Here is a 20,501-nt window from a genome sequence, read left to right as displayed (position 1 = left end):
GTAGAGGATTCTTGGGTGGCAGTTTTGTTCTTTCTGAGTTTTATATATGTCTTCCCGTTGCCTTCCTACCTTCATGGTTTCTGTTGAGATATCCAAACTTCATCTGATTTGCTTGCCTTTGTATGTTACACTTCTTTTTTCCCTAGCTGCTTTCAGGATCCTGTCCTTACCTTTGATTTTGGAGAGCTTGTTTATTATATGTCTTGGTGATTGTCTTTTATGGTCTATCTTTCCTGGGGTTTGAGGAGCTTCTTGAATGCTTATCTTTTCACTTTTCAGGATATTAGGAGATTTTTCTTCCAGAAGCTCTTCAACTATCTCCTCTGTGGACTTGTGTAATTCTTCCTATTCCAGAATGCCAGTAATTGTTAAGTTATTCCTCTTCATGTTGTCCAACATGAATCTTAAGCCTTCTTCAGATTTTTTTTATCCTTTTTTATGTTTGCTCTTCTATCTTAGTAGTGTTGAGAGAGTTATCTTCTAGCTCACTAGTTATGGCTTCTATCTCTTCAATTCTACACCTTTGCCCTTTCAGTGTATTGTCTATTTCTGCTATTCTGTTATTAATCATCTGGACCTCTTTCTGTAGGTTTTGAATTATTTCCAATGCTGTATCTATCTTATTTGATTGTTCCTGTAGCACTTTCCTGGCTTCTTCCTTATTTTTCTCAACTCCATTGTATAATGTTTTGATACATTTTATAATCATTTTTCTGAATTTCTTCTCAGGCATTTCCAAAGCCTGCCCATCTTCCAGTATGGAGTGTAGGTCTCCTTCCAGCTCATTTGACTTAGTCACTTTATCTCATTTCTGGACATGTGCAGATATGGTCATCTGCTTCTGTTTGGGGGCATATTAAGGAATATTCTGTGGCCTTAATACTTAGATGGGTATGTATTTTTGTATTTTTTTATGCTTTCTGATTGCCTCTAAGTAGATGTGATCAGGAAATGGGCTTTTCTTTTCACTTTTCTTCTTGAGAAATTTCAAGACACTACTCTTTGTCATTTTGATGTAACTTAGGATTTAATTTTCAGCCTATTTCCTTTTCAGTCTGCTTGTCCCACTCCATAATCCCCATTCAGGACTTTTTTCTAGTTATAAACAGTTCAGGGCCAGCTCTGGCCATTTGGTTTTAAGTGGAAACTGTCTCTTTAAATTTTGAGGAGATCTGTGCACATTCATAGTAGAACCTCTGAGGGTGGGGCTGGGGTGTTCACTCATTCAGGCACCCTTATAGTCACCAGAATGGAGGTGCACAGATAGCAAGGGACCAATGAACAGATAACAACAACAAAAAGAGTGTCCACACCTTTATCTCTGCAGTTCTGTCACTCATCTGTGGCTGCTCTGATCCTTCCCCTGCTTGGTCTCACCCAAGATAGTGGCTCTGAAATCAACTGAGTGTCTTTAATTATAAAGCAATGGATTTCTTGCTTCTGCTACAAATTCCTCTAGCTGTAAGCCCTTCAACCTTCTAAATATTCCTTTATATGTGGTTCAGAGTTCTGGCACCATCCCCTGAGCCTGCTTGGTCTGGTATTCTGTGTTGTTGCTGATGGAGCTCCTCACTGCACTTCTACCTGAGCCGCCATCTTGTTTGTTCTGTTGTAAATACATTTTTAAACAACATAAAATATGACTGTTCACATGGACCTCACAAGATGGAATACACAGAAATAGAATGGACTTCATGTGTGGAAAGAGATGGCAGAAGAGCTCCATATCATCAGCTAAAACAATGCCAAGTGTAAACTGTGGAACAGACCATAAGCTGCTCACATGAAAGTTCAGAATGAAACCAAAGAAAATTAAAACAAGTCCCTCTCTCCTTTTTTCTAATCTGTGTTTGTATGGAATCTTTATTGAAATCTGTCCACCATGGATGATCCTGCTGGTATTCAAAATACTGGTGGTATAGCTGTATTTTTAGTAAGATAAACTGACAGATGAGTGGTGGATCCTTCCATAATAAAATCATGTCTTGAATAAAGATCATGCACTAAACCACTGGGGTCCTTTCCCTGGCTTTTCTGAATCAGAAAGGTTTTAGTCTATAGATAAAGGTCAAAAGGAAGAAAAAGTCTCACTGGCAAATAACTTCCATGCTTATTAGTCAACTAATAAAGTATCAAAGAATAATGATCTGCAAGGAAACAGGCCCAGAGGAGTAAAAATTATAAACCTTGGTAACTTCTTAGTACCAAGATATTTGCAACATGCTGCACAGTAACTCATACTACAGTTGTGTGGTAATGTATGGCATGCATCTGCCCACACAAAACTCTGGAACTCAAACGAAATTCATTTTCAGGCCAGCAACTGGGACATAAGGGACATTTAAATTATATTACCAGTTGCCCTCAAGTAAACACTGACTCATGGTGACCGTTAAGATTTTCAGTGACTGAGTTTTCATAAGTAGTTTGCCAGGCCTGTCTTCCAAAACTCCTCTGGGTGAACTGAAACCTCAAAGCTTTGGTTAGCAGTCAAGCATGTTCACCGTGCCACCCAGGGACTAAAATCCTTACCCTTCTAAAAATTCAGCATAACACTGTATTCCCACAGAAGGCCTCTTATTAGGACTTTAGTCAACTGCATCTTATGCTATAAAGATGTCACTTCACTTAGATGAAACTTTTGTAAATTATAAAAAATTGCCACCACACATTACTGTTATTACACAGTGCACGAACCCAGGGCTCTCATCATCCTGAAATTGTCCAGATTTAGTTCAAGGTACTTGTGTGGGACAGATATCATACAGTAGAAAAGCAAATTTTTAGCCATGTTGCTGCTGTTGTTGTTGTTGTTAAGTGCCACCAAATTAGTTCTGACTCAGAGACACTGTATAAGGTTTTTGAGGTGGATTTGAACTCCCAACCTTGTGGTTAGCAGTCCAGTGCTAATCCTACTACACCACCATATACCGTGATCAATAAAGAGGTATGTGATAGGTAATTTGCCATGAAAACATCTGATTTTTTATGTATAAATAATTATGCATAAATTACTTCCTTTGAAAAACAAATTAGAACATATTCATAGGTAGCAATTACATATACTTTGGAATAGAAAACCTGGGGGCCAGTCAGGAAACAATGTATTACCCCTAACTTTGAACATTTCTATCTAAGGGTCAGAGAAAAAGAGGAAGTCTCCCAATGAGATGGATTGGCCAAGTGGCAGCATCGATGGACTCAAGCATTGCAATAGTAGTGAGTTTGGCCCAGGATCAGGCAATGTTTCGTTCTGCTGTGCATAAGGTGGCTATGTGTCGATACTGACTTGATGGTACCTAACAACAACAACAACAACATCTAACGGGGCCCTACATATGAACTTTGCTTGTCAAGTAGCTCACAAAAGTTGAAATTACTTCATTAGAATGTTTCGGGCATTGTTAAATGTTTATACTGACCATCAGAAATAATAATAAAAAAAAAACACCTCAAAACAATACTGAAAATACATGGTCCTGTAATTAAGCAATAGGATTGGGAATTCGACTCACCCACATCCAACAACCGGATGGAGAGTTTGCAAATATATTTGGTTTCTTAAGTGAAGTGGTTCTTTCTCCCTCTTTTTTGATCGCTGGGTTAAGTTTCAGGACTTATATTTTTTTATGCTGCTTTCAATCAAGTGTTAGATGAGGTAACTCATGTTTAAAATGTTGGGAGTTCAGTGTTGTTAGTACTTAAGTAGATTTTTACCTAGGGCGACTCCGTGTGTGTTGAGTAGAACTACTCAGTAGGGTTTTCAAGGCTGTGACCTTTCCAAAGCAGATCATCAGTCCTGTTGCCCAAGGCACCCCTCAGTGGATTTGAACCATCAACATTTCAGTTACTAGTCAAGCACTTAACTATTTGTGCCACCCAGGATGGGTTTGAACCACCGTACTTAAGTTGGTTTTGTTCAAATCAACCTTGTGATCCAGTGATTATTCTACAGTGCTAACTCAGGTTGGGATGCAGTAAATCAGGAGTTGGCAAACTACAACTCCCGGTCCATATCTGACCTGCTGCCATATTTGTACAACCTGTGAGCTAAGAATTGTTTTTATCTTGTTGTTGTTGTTGTTATTAAGTGTCAATGAGTCGGTTCTGACTCATAGATACCCTGTATAGGGTTTCTGAGGAGCAGCTGGTGAGTTTGAACCACTGAACTTATGGTTCAAACCAGCCTTATGGTTGAGTGCTTATCCTACAGTGACAGAGGAGAACAATATTGTGTGCTATATGAAAATTATACAACATTCAAATTTCACTGGAACACAGTCATGCTCATTCACTTAAACACTGTCTATGGCTGCTTTTGTGCTTCAGTAGCAGAGTGGAGAGTTGATACATTGAATGTAAAACTGACAAAATCTAAAGTAGTTACCTTCTAGCTTTTTATAGGAAAAAAAGAAAAGGGGATCCCTGCTTTAAATATTGTACTGAAAGAGGAAGTCAATATGCTGACCCTCAGCCCTAGACTTCTACCAAGTGACTGGAGAGTGGGAGGTGAGAGGGTAGAGATGGCTATTAACCCCTGTCCTTCACCCCACAATAGCTCTTGGCTCCTCATTCCCAATGGTATATTATGGGGAAACACTTTCAAAACTATAAAAGTGCTATGGAAATGTATTATTTATCTTCATTAGTCTTTTTTCCATGAGTCCAAATGAACCCACTACAAAATGAGCAGTAATTGCAAAAGAACTCTTATAAAAGTCACTATAAAACAATAAAACTAAAAGCACATTGTATCTTTACTGCAGCGTTCTCTTAAGAGTTGAGTGCTCAGGACTTCATTACCTCAGATGGTCTGAGTGTATGTGGCTGATGTAAATTAGGTCAGCTTGGCATAGCCTCTCCAGCCAGTCAGAGGGAGGCTCGTGGAGCAGCCACCATCCTCTGGCAAAAGCAGGACCAGTTAACCAAGGGTCAAACACCATCTTCTTGTCTCCCAGTTTGAGATCCATGCAGGCATGAGTGAGGTATGTTACCTGTTGGAAGAGTGTGAGATTCATAATATAGAATTAGTACTAGCAGGCAGTAATGAACTGGTAACAATGAAGAATCTCATTGGAGAACTTTGCTCCTAAGCATGGGCAAGCTAAAGTACTGGAATGGAAGTCAACATGAGATTTACATATTGCACAACAATAACAAATAAAGAAACAAATACACAAACGGCCTACTTGCCATGGAGTCAATGCCAACTTATTGTGACCCTTTGTGTGTCAGAGTAGAACTGTACTCAGTTTTCAATGTCTGTGATCTCTCAGAAGTAACTCACCAGACCTCTCTTTCAAGGTACCTCTGGATGGACTTGAACCTCCACCCTTTCTGTTAGCAGCTGAGCACATTAACTGTTTGCACGACCCAAGGACTCCTTAGGCATCAAACCAATTGATTTATCCAATTTTACTCTCCACCATCGGCTTATCCAGCAGCGTGCTGGCTCTGTATGAAAAACACTACACTGGGAACCACCAGGTCAGTGGTTTAATCCCATCAGCCACTTCACAGGGAAAAGATAAGGCTTTCTGCTTCCGCAAAGATGTATAGCCTCGGAAACCTTACACAGGTCAGCTAAGAGTCAGAACCGACTCCATGACACTTAATAGCGACAGCCTATCAGTTTGTTGTACTGTGATGGCTTGCATCTTGTGATACTGGAAACTATGCTACCGGTAGTTCAAATACCAGCAGGGTTCCCTATGGACAGGTTTCAACAGAGCTTCCACACTAAGATAGACTAGGAAGAAAGTTAAGTGGATCTGCTTCTAAAAATCAGCCAGTGAAGGTTGTGCGGATCACTACAGAATATTGTACAGCATAGGACCTGAAGGTGAGCCCCTTAGGTTGGAAAACACTCAAAATATCAATTGGCCACAACAGTGGTCTAAGTATATCAGTGATCATAAAGATGACAATATTTCATTCTGTCCTATGTGGGTAGGTGTCACCATGAATCATAGTGGACTCACTGGCCACTTACTAGCATTACTATGTTTAAGTTAGCTCCTATACACGCATTTATAATCTGCACTGCAGAATATTTTATGACCAGCCCTTTCATATCACAGTTTACCAGGAAAGCCAGTAGAAATGCTATGGCAGGCACTTGGGGATTTAAATGCCAAAGTGTCTGTGAATGACAACATGAATGAATAACTCCCTGTGAGTTTGGGTAGCTTGGCTCAAACAGAGTGGATTGACAATTGGCTAAACAGGTTTGGGAGAATTTCTCTTCCAAATTACCTACTAATTAACCCCTTGAGGATGTCGGTCCTCTGAGAATGACTGCAAATAATGTCTTAGAGACAGGAACAAGCAGGGGGTTTCCTCACTCCCTACCCATGACCTGGCATACACACAGGGAAAAAGAGATGCCATCTAGAAGCAGAGATGAGGTAACAGAAACTCTAGTGTGGAGAGTCATAATAGCAGGTGTGGAGAGGTCAAATAATCGAATTTTTTTTTTTTTTTATGGAGTCCTGGTGAGGCATTGCAGGATAACGCACTGGACTGCAAGGTCAGTTTAAACCGCAAGGTAGGTGGTTCAAACTCACCAACTGCTCCTCGGAAACCCTTTACAGGGTTGCTATGATTCAGAGGTGACTTGACAGCACTTAACAACACAACAACAACAAAATTCTGGATATAGGAGTTCCTGTGTGGTGCTAATGATTACATGCTCAGTGATTAGCCAGAAGTTTGGTAGTTTAAACCCACCTAGAGGCACCTGAAAGAAACACCTGGCAATCTGCTTCCAAAAGGTCACAGCCTTGAAAACCCTACTGAGCATCAATACCACTCTGAAACACATGAAATCCCGTGAGTCAGAACTGGCTCTGCAGCAACTGATTTGTTTATTATTGTTTGTTTTTCTGATTCTGGATATATTCTGATTAGTTTCCTCAAAAAAAACATGGTTGCTGTTTTCATAAGCTTCCCAAATAGCCGGAAAAATTAAGTTTGGGTTGTTTACTAATCCCAAACAACCAAAGTCTTTCTGGTGTAGGGAATTTTCTGCTGAAGCCAGAAGGATGCACAAGGTGGTAGGTGAAAGTTCAAGGTCAATCTGGCTTCAAGGGTAATTTCTGAACTTCCTTCACTAGTTTTACATAACTTGACTTTTGGAGCTTCCTCTAAAGTTTCTTTATAACTATATTTCCTTACAATTCTAAGTTTTGGAAGTCCCTAAAAGAAACTTGCTCAAGAGAATGATTTATTATATGACCTTACTAATTAGCCACCTGTAATATACCCACTGACCCTAAGTTGATTCCAACTCAAAGCAACCCTATTAGACAGAGTAGAACTGTCCTATATGGGTTCTGAAAGTAAATCTTTACAGAGCAGACAGTCTCCTCTTTCTCCCGTGGATTGGCTGGTGGGTGTGAACTGCCAACCTTTAGGTTAGCAGTCCAATGCTAAACCCACTATTCCACCAGGGCTCCTTCATAGTTAACATAGGGTGCAAATAAATCTTCACTATAATAAATTGCATCTTGGTTTTATTTTTATTTTTAAGAATATTACAATTTTAATGTTTCTTTACCTGCACTTCTCCAAAAGCCAAATCTTCAGTAGTTCTGGGATCTGAATCCCAAGGGTTAGGAGGATTCAGTTCTAGTAATACAAGTCCATTGTTTTCATCCATTTCAACAACTAGAATCAAAAGGGAATAGATTTGAACTGAAATCTATGTGAACTGACATCTATACAAATAACACTTTAGAAGCATCATTAAAATAGAAATACATTGTCCAGGTACACAAGAATGCCAAAATCAAAGGAAAATCAAAGCAAAAGTAATACTTACTTGGGTCAAGCAATATCTGTTGGGATGAAAGTATAAGACCAACACCAATTCATTTCTTCATTCAAATTACGCTAGAGAACTCATGAGACCCTGCCACATCAGGGACATAGACACACACAACAACTCATTACAATTAAGTGAATGCTACAGAGATGGGTTCAGGGTGACTAAGGATACATCATCAAGAGGGATCATTTGCCTGAAGAGCATATCGTATTTGGTGAGGAAGAGTGCCATGGAGGGCATGGGAGACCCTTTGTGAGAAGGATTAGCACAATATCCACAGCAATGTACTTGATTATGCTGGCAATTGTGAGAATGAATCAGGACTGGGCACCATTTTGTTCTGTTGGATACTTGGTCATCATGATTCAGACTCAACACGACAGCAGCTAGCAACATCATGAGGATGTGGAGGAATGAACACTTGGTTCATTTCTAAGAGTCAAAGCTGATTTCAAATAGGATGCAATCCTTGAACTAGACTTGAGAAATGAAATATTTGGAGGCAGACAAAAGAAATATGACTTGTAAGGTGGAAGGAACAGCAAAGGTGTATAGGCATGGGAGAGCTTTGTATGCAAAAAAGTGACTAGCAATTGTGACTGAGGAAATTGGTGTTTGAGTCAGACAAGAGACACAAGTGGCCAGAAGAACTCACAAATTACCCAAAGTGCCACGCTAAAGAATTTGGGTTTTATCTTATGGTTATGAGGGGACACTGAAGAATTCTAAGTGACAGACACCGGTAGCCTAAATAAATTCCACTCTATTGTCCTCCCTTCCTATTAGCATCTTAATTTTACTAGGAGTGGTGATATGCCTATCTAAAGGCTCCCTTAGATTAGTGGCCATAAACCTAGCACTTACATATAGTACATACAGCTCTGGGCAATGAGGTGTGAGCAGATTCTTATTTACCAGACTTCTAGGAAAACTGTTATTTTCCTGAAAAAGAGGGTTGATTCAAAGGACCTTTTGGCTTGCCTCACTCTTGTTTGGAACTTGATTGTCTAGCAGAAGGAGCAGGAACCATCTTGAAACCCTGAGGAAAATAGCCACATACTAAGGATGATAGAGCTCTGGTAGCATAGTGGATTATGAGCTGAGCTGCTAACTGCCAGATCAACAGTTCAAATCTACGAGCCACTCCATGAAAGAAAGATGAGGCTTTCTGCACCCGTAAAGATTCAGCCTTGGAAACCCTATATAGGGTCTCTGTGAGTCAGAACTGACTCCATAGCAGGTAACCACCACCACCACAAGGATGATAGAACAGGAAGACAGAAGGAACCTGACTGCAATAAACACAGATCAGCTGTTCTGCCTAAGACTGCTTGCCTTCCAACTTCTTGTTATGTGAAAAAAAATCTCTATATCTTCAGTGCACTATTATATGGGTTTTCTGTTACATGTAGCAGAAAGTATTACCTACTTGCTACAGTAAAGGGGTAATAAAATCAGATATTAATTTTAGAAAGATCATCATGAAAGCCATAGGGAAAATCTATTGGGAGGAGGCAAAATCACAATCAAGAGCTCTCATCAATACAGTTGGAAAGTCATTAGTGGAGTGGTAAAAGTCATGAGCTTAGAAATCAAATGGCTTAGTTTGGAATTTTTGTTTTCCCATTTAATAAGTGCTAAAGGAGCTCTGGTAGCGTAGTGGTTACAAATCGGGCTGCGAACCTTAAGGTAAGCAGTTCGAAACTACCAGCTGCTCCGCGGGAGAAAGATAAGGCTTTCTACTCCTGTAAAGATTTACACCCTCGGAAACCCCTGTACAGGGTCGCTATGGGTCGAAACCGACTCGACGGCACTTAACAACAACAACAATAACAACAACCTTGAGCACATTACTCAATGTCTCATTACTCTTCAATGTTTTCATTTTATATCCTAGGTACCTCCAAGGATGGTTAATCTTAACAAATGCCAGTCATTATTACTAATTGCTAGGTTGGTTTGAGCTGCAGGGTTGGCAGTTCAAACCCACCAGTGCTTCTTGAAAATGCCATAGAGGGTCACTATGAGTGAGAAATGACTCAATCACACTTAACAACAACAACAAATGAAATCAAATGAGGTCTTAGATCTATCATTCAAGAGTGGTTAAGTAGATTTAAAAGGTTCTACCAGTTGCTGGTGAGGGATATCATGTTTGGTAGGGTGCAGGGTCAGAGAAAAAGAGGAAGACCCCAAGTGAGATGGATTGGCAAAGTGGCAGCATCAATGGGCTCAAGCGTGGCAACAATTGTGAGGTTGGCCCAGGATCAGGCAGTGTTTCATTCTGTTGTGCATAGGGTCACTATGAGTCGGTACTGACTTGATGTCACCTAACAACAACAACCCTCCTGAAGTTCAGATTCTACTAACATGAGATAGAAATTCGTTGAACCAATCCTAAGTGAAGGTCACTTCAGACACCTACACATGTAATGATAAGAGTGAAAAATGAGTGTGCTAATAACTGTAGATAAGAATTCAGAATTTTTCCTTTAAGTGGGTATTCTTTGTGAATTGAGTGAGTGGTGATTGGTAACTGGAATAAGAACATTTCAAGAAAGGAAACAGCTCTGAATTATCAAAAGATAGAAAAAAGACCTATGTGAGGAACACAGTGAGGTAGAATTTGAATGAAAGGAGATCATAGATATCATTTATTTGGAAGATCTTTGTACTTCAGTTCCTAGACCATGTGAAGCATCCCTACTCTGCATTTCTATTGTAGCCTTTCCTTTTACAATATCATACTTAATTATAATTACTGGTTTAATTGTCTATTCCTCTTATTAAATTCTGCTCTTAGAGAAAGCCAGGAATATTTTTTTCCTGATCCTCATTATATGCCCAGCACCCAGAACAACTTAGCTACTACTGGCTGCAGATAATTATTTGATGAAATAGATAAGTTTATCAGTTAATGAAACATTGTGTCAGGGTTAGCTAGGTTTATGCTCTATAGAACACCTAATCTAGTATTCTTTCTACTCTTTATACCTTCATTAATAGAAAGTGATCTTTATAATATCTAACAAATATCTTCCATTTTAAAGATTACAGATACATAGGTATTGATTTATTAACTTGCATTCTTTTGCTGAGTGTTCTGATTGACAACCAAGATACATATGGCAAGATGACTGGTTCCACAGAAGTTGGGAGGATTCTAGCTAAAAATGCAACAAATCTAAGTGGAAGTTTATGCATAAATTAACCCTGTCTAGCTATATTATCAAGTTCTCATTAAAACAAGTGTGGAAGACAACCAAATATAAAGGACAGATGAATGGAGATAAAAGGAAATATTGAGTTGTATAGATCTTCAAGCAAATAAGAAATGATGCTGAGATTTTTAAAGTAATGTGAAAAGTTTTTGTCTCCTAGTTGTTACCAGGCCATCAGCTTTAATGTTAATCCTTTAATAATTCACTATAGAGTTTACATATTTATATAATAAATTCACTTTTTCTACAACAACAAAAATGAGATCTCAAATCAAGGTAGATCCTGTGGGAATGGTGTTACTGTCCTGTTTTCAAAGCCATTCAGTGCCCAGTTTCCTCAACGTATATTTAAAAAGTCTTTTTCCATGTTAGAGTCATATCTCACACCATATACAAAAATTAACTAAAAATGGGTCAATCGCCTAAATATGAGTTAAAAACCATATGGTTTTTAGAGGAAGACTTTATTTTTCACAATGGAATCTTAACTATGACACCAAAAACACAAGCAATAAATGACAAATAAATTGTACTTCATCAAAATTAAAGTTTAGTGCATCAAAGGGCATTATCAAGAAAGTAACGGGGGGAAAAAAAAGGATCTAAGATTGGGAGAAACTATTTGAGAACCATATATCCAAAGTCTACAACTCAGTAACAAATTAAAAAAAAAACAGACAATCCAATTAAAAAATGGACAAAGGACTTGAATAGACAATTCTCCACAGAAAATATACAGACCGCCAATGAGCACATGAAATGATTCTCAAATTCATTAGTCCTTTGTGAAATGCAGGTCAAAACTACAATGAGATACCACTTCATACTCATTATTATGACTAGAATGAGAAGGGGGGAAAAAATAAAGGGAAAATAACAAATATTGGCAGGGATGTGGAAAGAATAGGATCCTTGTGCATCGCTGGTGGGAAAGTAAAATGGTGTAGACACGTCACCATTTGACAATTTCTCAAAAAATGAAGCATAGAACTATCATATGACCTGGTAGTTCTATTCCACAAAAGAATTGAAAGCAGGGACTCAAACTTATCCTTGTACACCAATGTTCACAATAATCAAAAGATGGAAACAACCCAGATGACATCAACAGAAGCAAAGTGTGGCACATACTTGAAATAAAATATTCAGCCATAAAGAATAATGAAATTCTGATACATGTTATGAAGCTTGAAAATGTTATGCCAATTTAAATAAGTCAAACACAGAAGGATTAATATTATACAATCCCACTTTTATGAAATATCTGGAGTCCTGGTGTGGCACTGTGGGCTAAAGCACTGGACCACGAGGGCACTTGACCAACATCGGTAGTTCAAACTTACCAGTTGCTCCTTGGAAACCCCATACAGGGTCGCTATGAGTCAGGACCGACTCAGTGGCACTTAACAACAACAACAACAACATATGAAATGTCTAGAATAGGCAAATGCATAGAGACAGAAAATGGTTTAGTAGTAACCAGGAACTGTGGGAAAGGGGAAGTTAGCCCTTAATGAGTGAGAAGAAGTTGAAAACTGATTTTGGTTAGGTTTATACAACATGGTGATCATAATTAATGTCATTAAATTGCACACTTGTGGGAAAAAGATGAGGTTTTCTACTCCCACAAAAGATTGAAAGCTTCAGAAACACTATACAGTGTCGCTATGAGTCGAAACCATCTCCTCAGCACTTAACAACAACCGATTGCACACTTAAAAATGGTTAAAATTGCAAATTTTATTATACATATATATTTTACAATACAAATAAACCACAAAGAAAGACTCCAGCTTGTAATCGTCTGTACAAGGATCTTTTGTCTCACAAGAGGGGTTGTAGAGAACAGGGAGACAATCGAGTTTTGAGAGGCATGCACGCAGAGCTGGATCTCCCAGCAGATACTACAAGCCCACCTCAGAACAGTGACTGGAAGTCACTAGGTCCCGTCTTTCCACTCAACCCTGAGGTCCTGGCAGCTGGCTTCTCTGTGCCAACACTGGCCCCTTTTGGCCTTCAGTTCCAGGTCAGCATGCTCTGGAGGGCCTGGAACTCTAAGGCAGCAGACTCTTTGTCTTCTACCATGATCCTTTCCATGCGTCCATGCTCTGACATGCCACAGCAGCATCCACAGCCTGCAGCACAGAGATACACAAGTACCCCATATTCGTGGCCACGTCTTTGGAGCAAGAAAAGCGATGGGGGATTCTAGGGCCAAGGTTCTTGCTTGGTGGTAAGAAGAACCTCAACAGGAAATTAGGCACCTAACCTGGTATCTGATAGTACCAGTAGATGCTATAAAAGCTCATGTCACAGTCATTACTTAAGGTTCGGTGAGTCTAATAGTGGTCCCGAGGGAAGCCATCACCCATTGAAGTTGGTGCAGAACCCATTGAGGGTCAGTCACAACTTCATGGATTAGCTCACATGATTGTAGGTGGCTGGCAAACTGGAGAATTCCGCAGGCAGATGAGAAGGGTGCAGTCTCCATAGGAGTTTTTTTGGCTGTAATCTTATTGGAAACAGATCACTAGGCTCAGCAGCACCATGGTGGAAAGGTCTGGCAATCTACTTCCATAAAGATTGCAGCCAAAAACCACCCTACGGAATTGTTTTACTCTGTAGAATATGGGGCTGCCATGAATTGGTGCTGATTTGATGGCAACAGATTTTTAATTTTTATTCTTTATCACTAAGGACCTTGGTGGCACAGTAGGTTAGGCACTGGACTTCTGTATACAAGGTTGATGGTTCCAACTCACCAGCCACTCCATGAGAGAAAGCTGAGGCTGTCTGCTTCCGTAAAGATTTACGGCCTCAGAAACCCTACAGAGCAGTTCTACTCTGTCCTATAGGGTTGCTAGAGTCTGAATCAGTTCTATGACTGTTGGGTTGGTGGGAAAAGGGAGGGAGGGTTTTTTTTATTCTTTATTATTCTGCTGAGTATGCTCACAAAAGGAAAACAGATGGCACATTAAATTAGGATAATTTAAGGAGGGTTTATTTAAAAAACAAACAAAAAAATTATTTATTAGATGTGGATGTAGGAAACTCACTGAGTTCAGTAGAGTATTCTGGGGCTAATAGCAGCCAAATTGTCCATCTTCAGGCTCTAAGGGATAAAAAAGGGAGCAATTTCCAGAATCTGAAAATGTGTCATATAGAATTGGCCTCTTTTGTCAGTGGCCAGACCACAAGGTCAGAAGGACCCTCTAGGGAAAGAACCACCTAACCTCACTCAGCTCTCACTCACTAGTCTCCTGTTAAAGCTTGCCCATGGCCAGACTCAGGAACCCTTTTATGTGCATCATATAAGTCAACCTCCTGAAGCAGGAGGGCAAAAGTAGAGAAATGTGGAGGACCATAGTCAGGAGGGACCAATGGAAGCTATCTGCCATACTCACACATCTAGTTTTTAAAGGGCTCTTTAAAATGAGAAAGAAGTGATAAATTTCATGTTTAGCTTCTATTGGGAAGATCCTATGTTTAGTTTCCCCAACTTAAGGTACAAAAACCTGGGCAGGAGCAATGCCTACCTAGGTCATGTTGTTATTGTTGTTGTTGTTAGGTGCCATTGAGTAAGTACTGACTCATAGCGACCCTATACACAGCAGAATGAAACACTGCCCGATCCTGCACCAACCTCACAATTGCTGCCACACTTGAGCCCATTGATGCTGTCACTTGGCCAATCCATCTCGCTGGCGGCCTTCTTCTTTTACTCTGATCCTCCACCTTACGAAACATGATATCCTTCTACAGCGACTGGTCCCTCCTGACAATATGTGCGAAGTATGAGAAAGGAAGTTTGGCCATCTTGGCCTCCAAGGAGCACTCTGGTTGCTTACAACACAGATCTGTTTGTTCTTTTGGCAGCCCATGGCACCTTCAACATTCTTCTCCAACACCATAACTCAAAAACATCAATTCTTCTACAGTCTTCTTTATTTACTGTCCAGCTTTCACATGCATATGAAGTTATTGAAAATATCATGGCTTGGGTCAGGTGCACCTTAGTCCTTAAGCTGACATCTTTGCTCTTCAACACTGTAAAAGGGTCTTTTTTAAAGCAGATTTGCCTAATGCAATACATAGTTTGATTTCTTGACTGCTGCTTCTATGAATGTTGATAGTTGATCCAAGAAGAATGAAGTCTTTGACAACTTCAATCTTTTCTCTATTGATAAGAATGTTGTTTATTGGTCCAGTGGTGACCTAGGTCATAGAAAGTTCTATATTATCCCAACAGTTTCAGGAGACATAAAACTATATCCATTAATCAATTAACTCAGTAAATATCTCCTTTGAACCTATTCTGTGCCAAGCACTGGTCTCAAGCCATCCAAACTAGGTCAAATGGGTACTATCTGCAAGTTTGGGAGTTCTTGCACCCCTCCCCCCACTTCAGACCAGCTGGCTGATTCAATCTTGACTCTAGCCCCCAGTGGTTTGGTCAGTGTCCTTGGGCTCAGGAGTCCACACGTCTCCCTGTACTTCAAACCAACCAGCCATTCTTCTTCTTCTTCTTTTTTTTTTTTTTTTTCTCATCTCAGTGTCATCAGGTGCCTATGAAGCATGGCCATTCTTAGCCCTTCTCTTCATTGCTGCATTTTCAAAAACTTCCACTCATCAGTTGACCAGGGCACTTACCAGCCGGCATACAAAGCTCTTCGTGTTCATGTTCCCTTTGGGTTTCAGTCTTAGAAAGGAGTTTACCCTGATGGACTGAATTTTCTTGCCTTGATGGCTCCAAGGCAAACAGCTTGCTTGATATTGTCACAGCCTAATGGTCTGCTCCACCACCACCCCACTACCCCACTGGTCTGCCTTTTAAGAAGTATCTTCTGTTCCTCTAGCCATTTCTGGTTGGTCTGCATGTCTTTTCAATAGGGAACGTCCCAACTCAGAAGGTTCTGGGTGGGGTTCAGGATTCCACCTAAGGCCCCCATATTCCACAGAGGCTTAAGAAGAAGCCTGTTTCCTTGGTCACATTCTAGTATCCTTTTAGTTAATCCAATCAGTTATAGGCTGAAGATGGGCTTACAAGCTTTCTGTAATCATACTTCCCAATAGTCCTTCTATCCCACTTAAAATGTATATATAACATTAGTAGACAAGGGAAGACAATATCCTCAAAACAGTCAAGCACCTTAACATTATTTCCCCTTCTTTACCCATTCAGACTGTGTATCAATCCCTATATCATAGAGCCCTATTATTCCAAGACTGTGCATACATCATAATCTACCTCTATCCCATTTAGCCCATGTATATCTCCCTAAGATTTCCCCTATAATCTCCGTTCATTTACCCCCCACCCTTTTTGTGCATTGCCGCCCCCCTCCTTTTTATTGCCCTCTCCATCACCTAAGCTATCATGTGTCCATCCCCTAACCTGTGAGTTACTTTCCCTTTCCTTCCACCCCTAGTAACCACCAAAGAATTGTTCTTTTAGCACAGAAATCTTTTCTTAAGCTTTAACAATAATGATCTTTTGTAATATTTGTTCTTTTGTGTCTGAAAAATTTCATTCAGCATTATGTCCTCAAGGTTCATCCATATTATGAGGTGTTTTGCAGCTTCATCGTTATTCTTCAAGGTATCCTAGTATTCTATTGTGTGTATGTACCAAAGTTGGTTTATCCATCCTACCATTGATGGGCAGTTAGGCTGTCTCCATCATTTTGCTATGGTGAATAGTGCTGTGATGAATATTGGTGTGCATATATCTACTCATGTTCTGACTTGTATTTCTTGTGGATTTATACCAAGTAGAGGAATTGCTGGATCATAAGGTATGATGGCTAAGCTTCGTCTCTCATACTTTGGACATATTGTCCGGAGGAAACAGTCGCTGGAGAAGGATGTCATGTTGGGTAAGGTGGAGGGTCAGAGAAAAAGAGGAAGACCCCTAACAAGATGGATTGGCCAGGTGGCATCATTGATGGACTCAAGTGTGGCAGCTGTAATGAGGTTGGCCCAGGATCGGACATTGTTTTGTTCTGCTGTGCATGGGGTTACTATGAGTCGGTTCCGACTTGATGGCACCTGACAACAACAACAAGGTATTTCTATTCTATGCTGAACATTAATTTCTTGTTGATTGCAAATATTGCAAAATAATCTCCTAAATTGTCATGTATCTTTCAATTTTGTCCATTATGTGCTTCACTGAGCAGAAATTTGTACTTATGATGTCATCATATCCATCTTTTTGTTCCTCCTCTGAACTGACTCTTGAAGTATTGAGTCAAGTCCTACCCCATCTCTAGTTTAAAAATATATTCTCCTGTTCCTTTTAAATTCTCAACTTTCACATTTAGTGTGCTACTTCATATGAAACCCATCTTTACACTGAAGTATTAGAAGTTAGCTATAATTACCAGTAATTTACCAGTAATTCAACTATCTTCTGTCTAAAGACAGAAATGCTCTTATTCATGAAGACACTGTTAACAGTTTAATTTCTGACAATAGAGAAATAGATAAATAAACCATATAATGTAGACATATTTTAAACTTTTATATATATAGAGAGAGTCTTATATGAATCTGAATAATAACTATGGTAATGATAACATGAATTTTAAAAGGATACAAAATAATTTATGTAAAATAATTATAACAGTGTGTAAAAGTATATCTAAAGAAATATTGGATGATAGAATAATCAGAAAGAAGATAAACAAGGAAATAGAGATAGACGTCTTCAACAACATTATAACTGATCAACTAGAACAAAAATATCTTTATAGACTATTTTACCCAGTAACAGCAGATTTTACATTGTTCCCAACTGTATGTGAAACATTCTCCACCCTAAACCATATGTTATGTCAAAAAACAAGTTTCAGATAAATATAAAGGGACTGAAAGCATTCAAAGGTTGAGGGTAAGGAAAATCAGAAATGTTTATTGAACAAAAAATGTCAAAATGTGAAGCTATGGTTTCTTTTTGAACATCTCGGTTTGCATTTTAATAAATGATAATAAAAGTTGGGACAGCCAACTATTTAAGCAGCTTCATCTTTTTATTATTTATTCTAGGGTCATTGTTATTGTTAAATGCCATTGAGTCAGTTCTGATCCATAGTGACCCTGAATAGGGTTTCTGAGGAACAACTAGTGAGTTTGAACTGCTGACCTTGCAGTTCAAACCAGCCTTGCAGTCCAGTGCATGTACTTTAAAAACCTAAACAACAAAATCTGGTCAGGGTCTTTTTCTGAACACACAAAATCGCAGTCATTCCCATCACATGCTGCTGTTATTGTTAAGTGCTGCTGAGTTGCTTCTGACTCATAGTGATCCTGTTGTATAGGGTTTCTGAGAAGTGACTGTGGGTTTGAACAGCTGAACTTTCAGTTAGCAGTCCAATGCTTATTGTACAGTGCAACACCAGGACCTCTCCTGACACATATTTCTCAACAATTCTCTAGGCCTAAGCAGTCACAGAAGATACTGAACAGTGACATTCAGTTTCACATTTGTTGCTGATAATTCCTTCATGGCCAATAGCTAATGTTTTCATTCCTGGATGAGAGAAAAAACATTCAGTTTCATCGATCTCCCTACTCATTCCTGGAGGACATTAACCAATTTTGCTATGAAGATGTATATTGTTGATGTCTTGGATAATGAATTTCTTCCCTAGAGTATTTGACTCATCCAAGTACAACAGAAACCGCTCCATGACCAGGTTGTACTCTATAAGCACTACTTTCAAGATCTTGACTGTCTTTTTCATGGTGAGAAGGTGCAAAGGACCCCAAGAATGCTCCACCCACCTATACTTTCTTCATATCCTCCTAAGTCAATACACTTCTGAAGGAGAGTTTCCATCTAGTTCTTCTGGTCTCAGTTTTGTGGAGAATGATGTTCATGTGATTTTTTATTGCAACAGAGGTCAATGCTGTTATGTACACAGTTGTCTAATAAAGATATCTATGAGTAAATGCATGGCTAAACACTCAAGCTGAACAGGTAGGTAGGGAAATTGTGAGAATGCCAGTACATACATAAACATTTGACAAAGGATATTTGTACATGGGTATTTAGCTACCTTTCCTGCAAATACATTCATGAATGTGGTAGAGCAATCAGGGATTGCAATCTAAGTTATGAAAACTTAAACATTACCAAACACCTTGAGGGAATGCATTGTTGGGCGTGGAAACTCAGGGTCATAGTCTCAAGGAACACCATGACCAACTGGCACAACACAGTCCACAGAGGGACTAGTGAGTAGAAACTGGGGTCTTAAAAGCTTATGAGTAAAAAAAAAAAGCTTATGAGTAGCTATCTAGGGTGTAACTATTGATCTCTCTCTGTTCAAAGGAAAGAAGAGTGATGAAAATTGAAGATGCATGGAAACAATTAGTCCAGGGGACTAATAGATCACATAAACATCAGTCTCTACAACCATGAGACCAGAAGAACTAGATGGTACCCAGTTATCATTATCAACTGCTCTAAAAGCTATCCCATTAGGAAGTCCTGGATAGAGTAGGAGAAAATGTGGAACAAAACTCAACATCATAAAAAAGACTAGGCTTACTGGTCAGATAGAGACTGATGGAATCCTAAGTCTATAGTTCTTTCATACCCTTGGGCCTGGAACTGAACTCACCTCTGTGGCTCAATTTTCACAACAGATCTTGAAATGTTTTTTTGATGACAAATGCAGTGAGATTCCTCTTCAACTTGTCATTTCTGTTATAGTAAACCATATCATTATCTAATTCAAAATGTCCAATATCAGTCCATTTCAGTTCACTAATGCCTTGGATATCAATCTTTATGTGTTCCATTTCATTTTTGACAACTTCCAATTTTCTTAGGTTCATATTTTGTGCATTGCATGTTTCAATTATTAATGGATGTTTGCAGTCTTTTCTCATCAATTTGAGTTGTGCCCCATCAGTAAATGAAGGTCCATAAAGCATTGCTCCAATTACGTCAACTTCGAGGAGGCAGGTTTCCCAGGTGTAGTTTGAGAGCCTTCCAACTGAGGAGTTCATCTTCTGGCACTATATATGAAATTGTTCTGTTGCTATTCATAGGGTTTTCATCTTCTTTCACTATATCTGACAGTGTTCTACTGCTATTCATAAAGTGTTCAGTAGTTAACCATTCAGAAATAGTCTGCTTCTCCTTCTTAGTCTGTTTTAATATGGAAGCTCCACTCAAACCTATCCACCATAGTTACCCCTGATAGTATTTAAAATATCAGTGGCATAGCTTCCAGCATCACAATAGCATTCAAGCCATCACAGTAGGACAAACTGACAGACAAGTGGTTGGATGTCACATAGAGGGTACTGCAATAGTAGAGATGAAATGAAGTGTGTGATTATTTTTAATGTAAAACTGATGATCTGTCTTGTAACTACTCAATTCACAATAAAAACTAAAAAAAAAACCATGGCAGTGAAACGATATACAATAGGATGAA

The 20,501-nt window shown here is 39.2% G+C and overlaps 1 protein-coding gene across 1 annotated transcript in view; it reads right to left on the bottom strand.

Moving 5' to 3' along the window:
• LOC102830793 (cytidine monophosphate-N-acetylneuraminic acid hydroxylase-like) overlaps nt 1–20,501 on the bottom strand; it is an 83,445-nt gene that overhangs the window by 55,103 nt on the left and 7,841 nt on the right. The window contains exons 3-4 of the mRNA XM_006872825.1: nt 7,559–7,668; nt 4,804–4,994 (exon numbers count right to left, since the gene is read on the bottom strand). Of these exons, the coding sequence (XP_006872887.1) occupies nt 4,804–4,994; nt 7,559–7,668 (301 nt within the window). The remainder of the gene's footprint in view (nt 1–4,803; nt 4,995–7,558; nt 7,669–20,501) is intronic.

Source organism: Chrysochloris asiatica, unplaced genomic scaffold, assembly GCF_000296735.1.
Source record: "Chrysochloris asiatica unplaced genomic scaffold, ChrAsi1.0 scaffold00213, whole genome shotgun sequence".
In the NCBI taxonomy this organism is placed as follows: domain Eukaryota; kingdom Metazoa; phylum Chordata; class Mammalia; order Afrosoricida; family Chrysochloridae; genus Chrysochloris; species Chrysochloris asiatica.
This window is presented reverse-complemented; position numbering and strand designations above follow the sequence as displayed.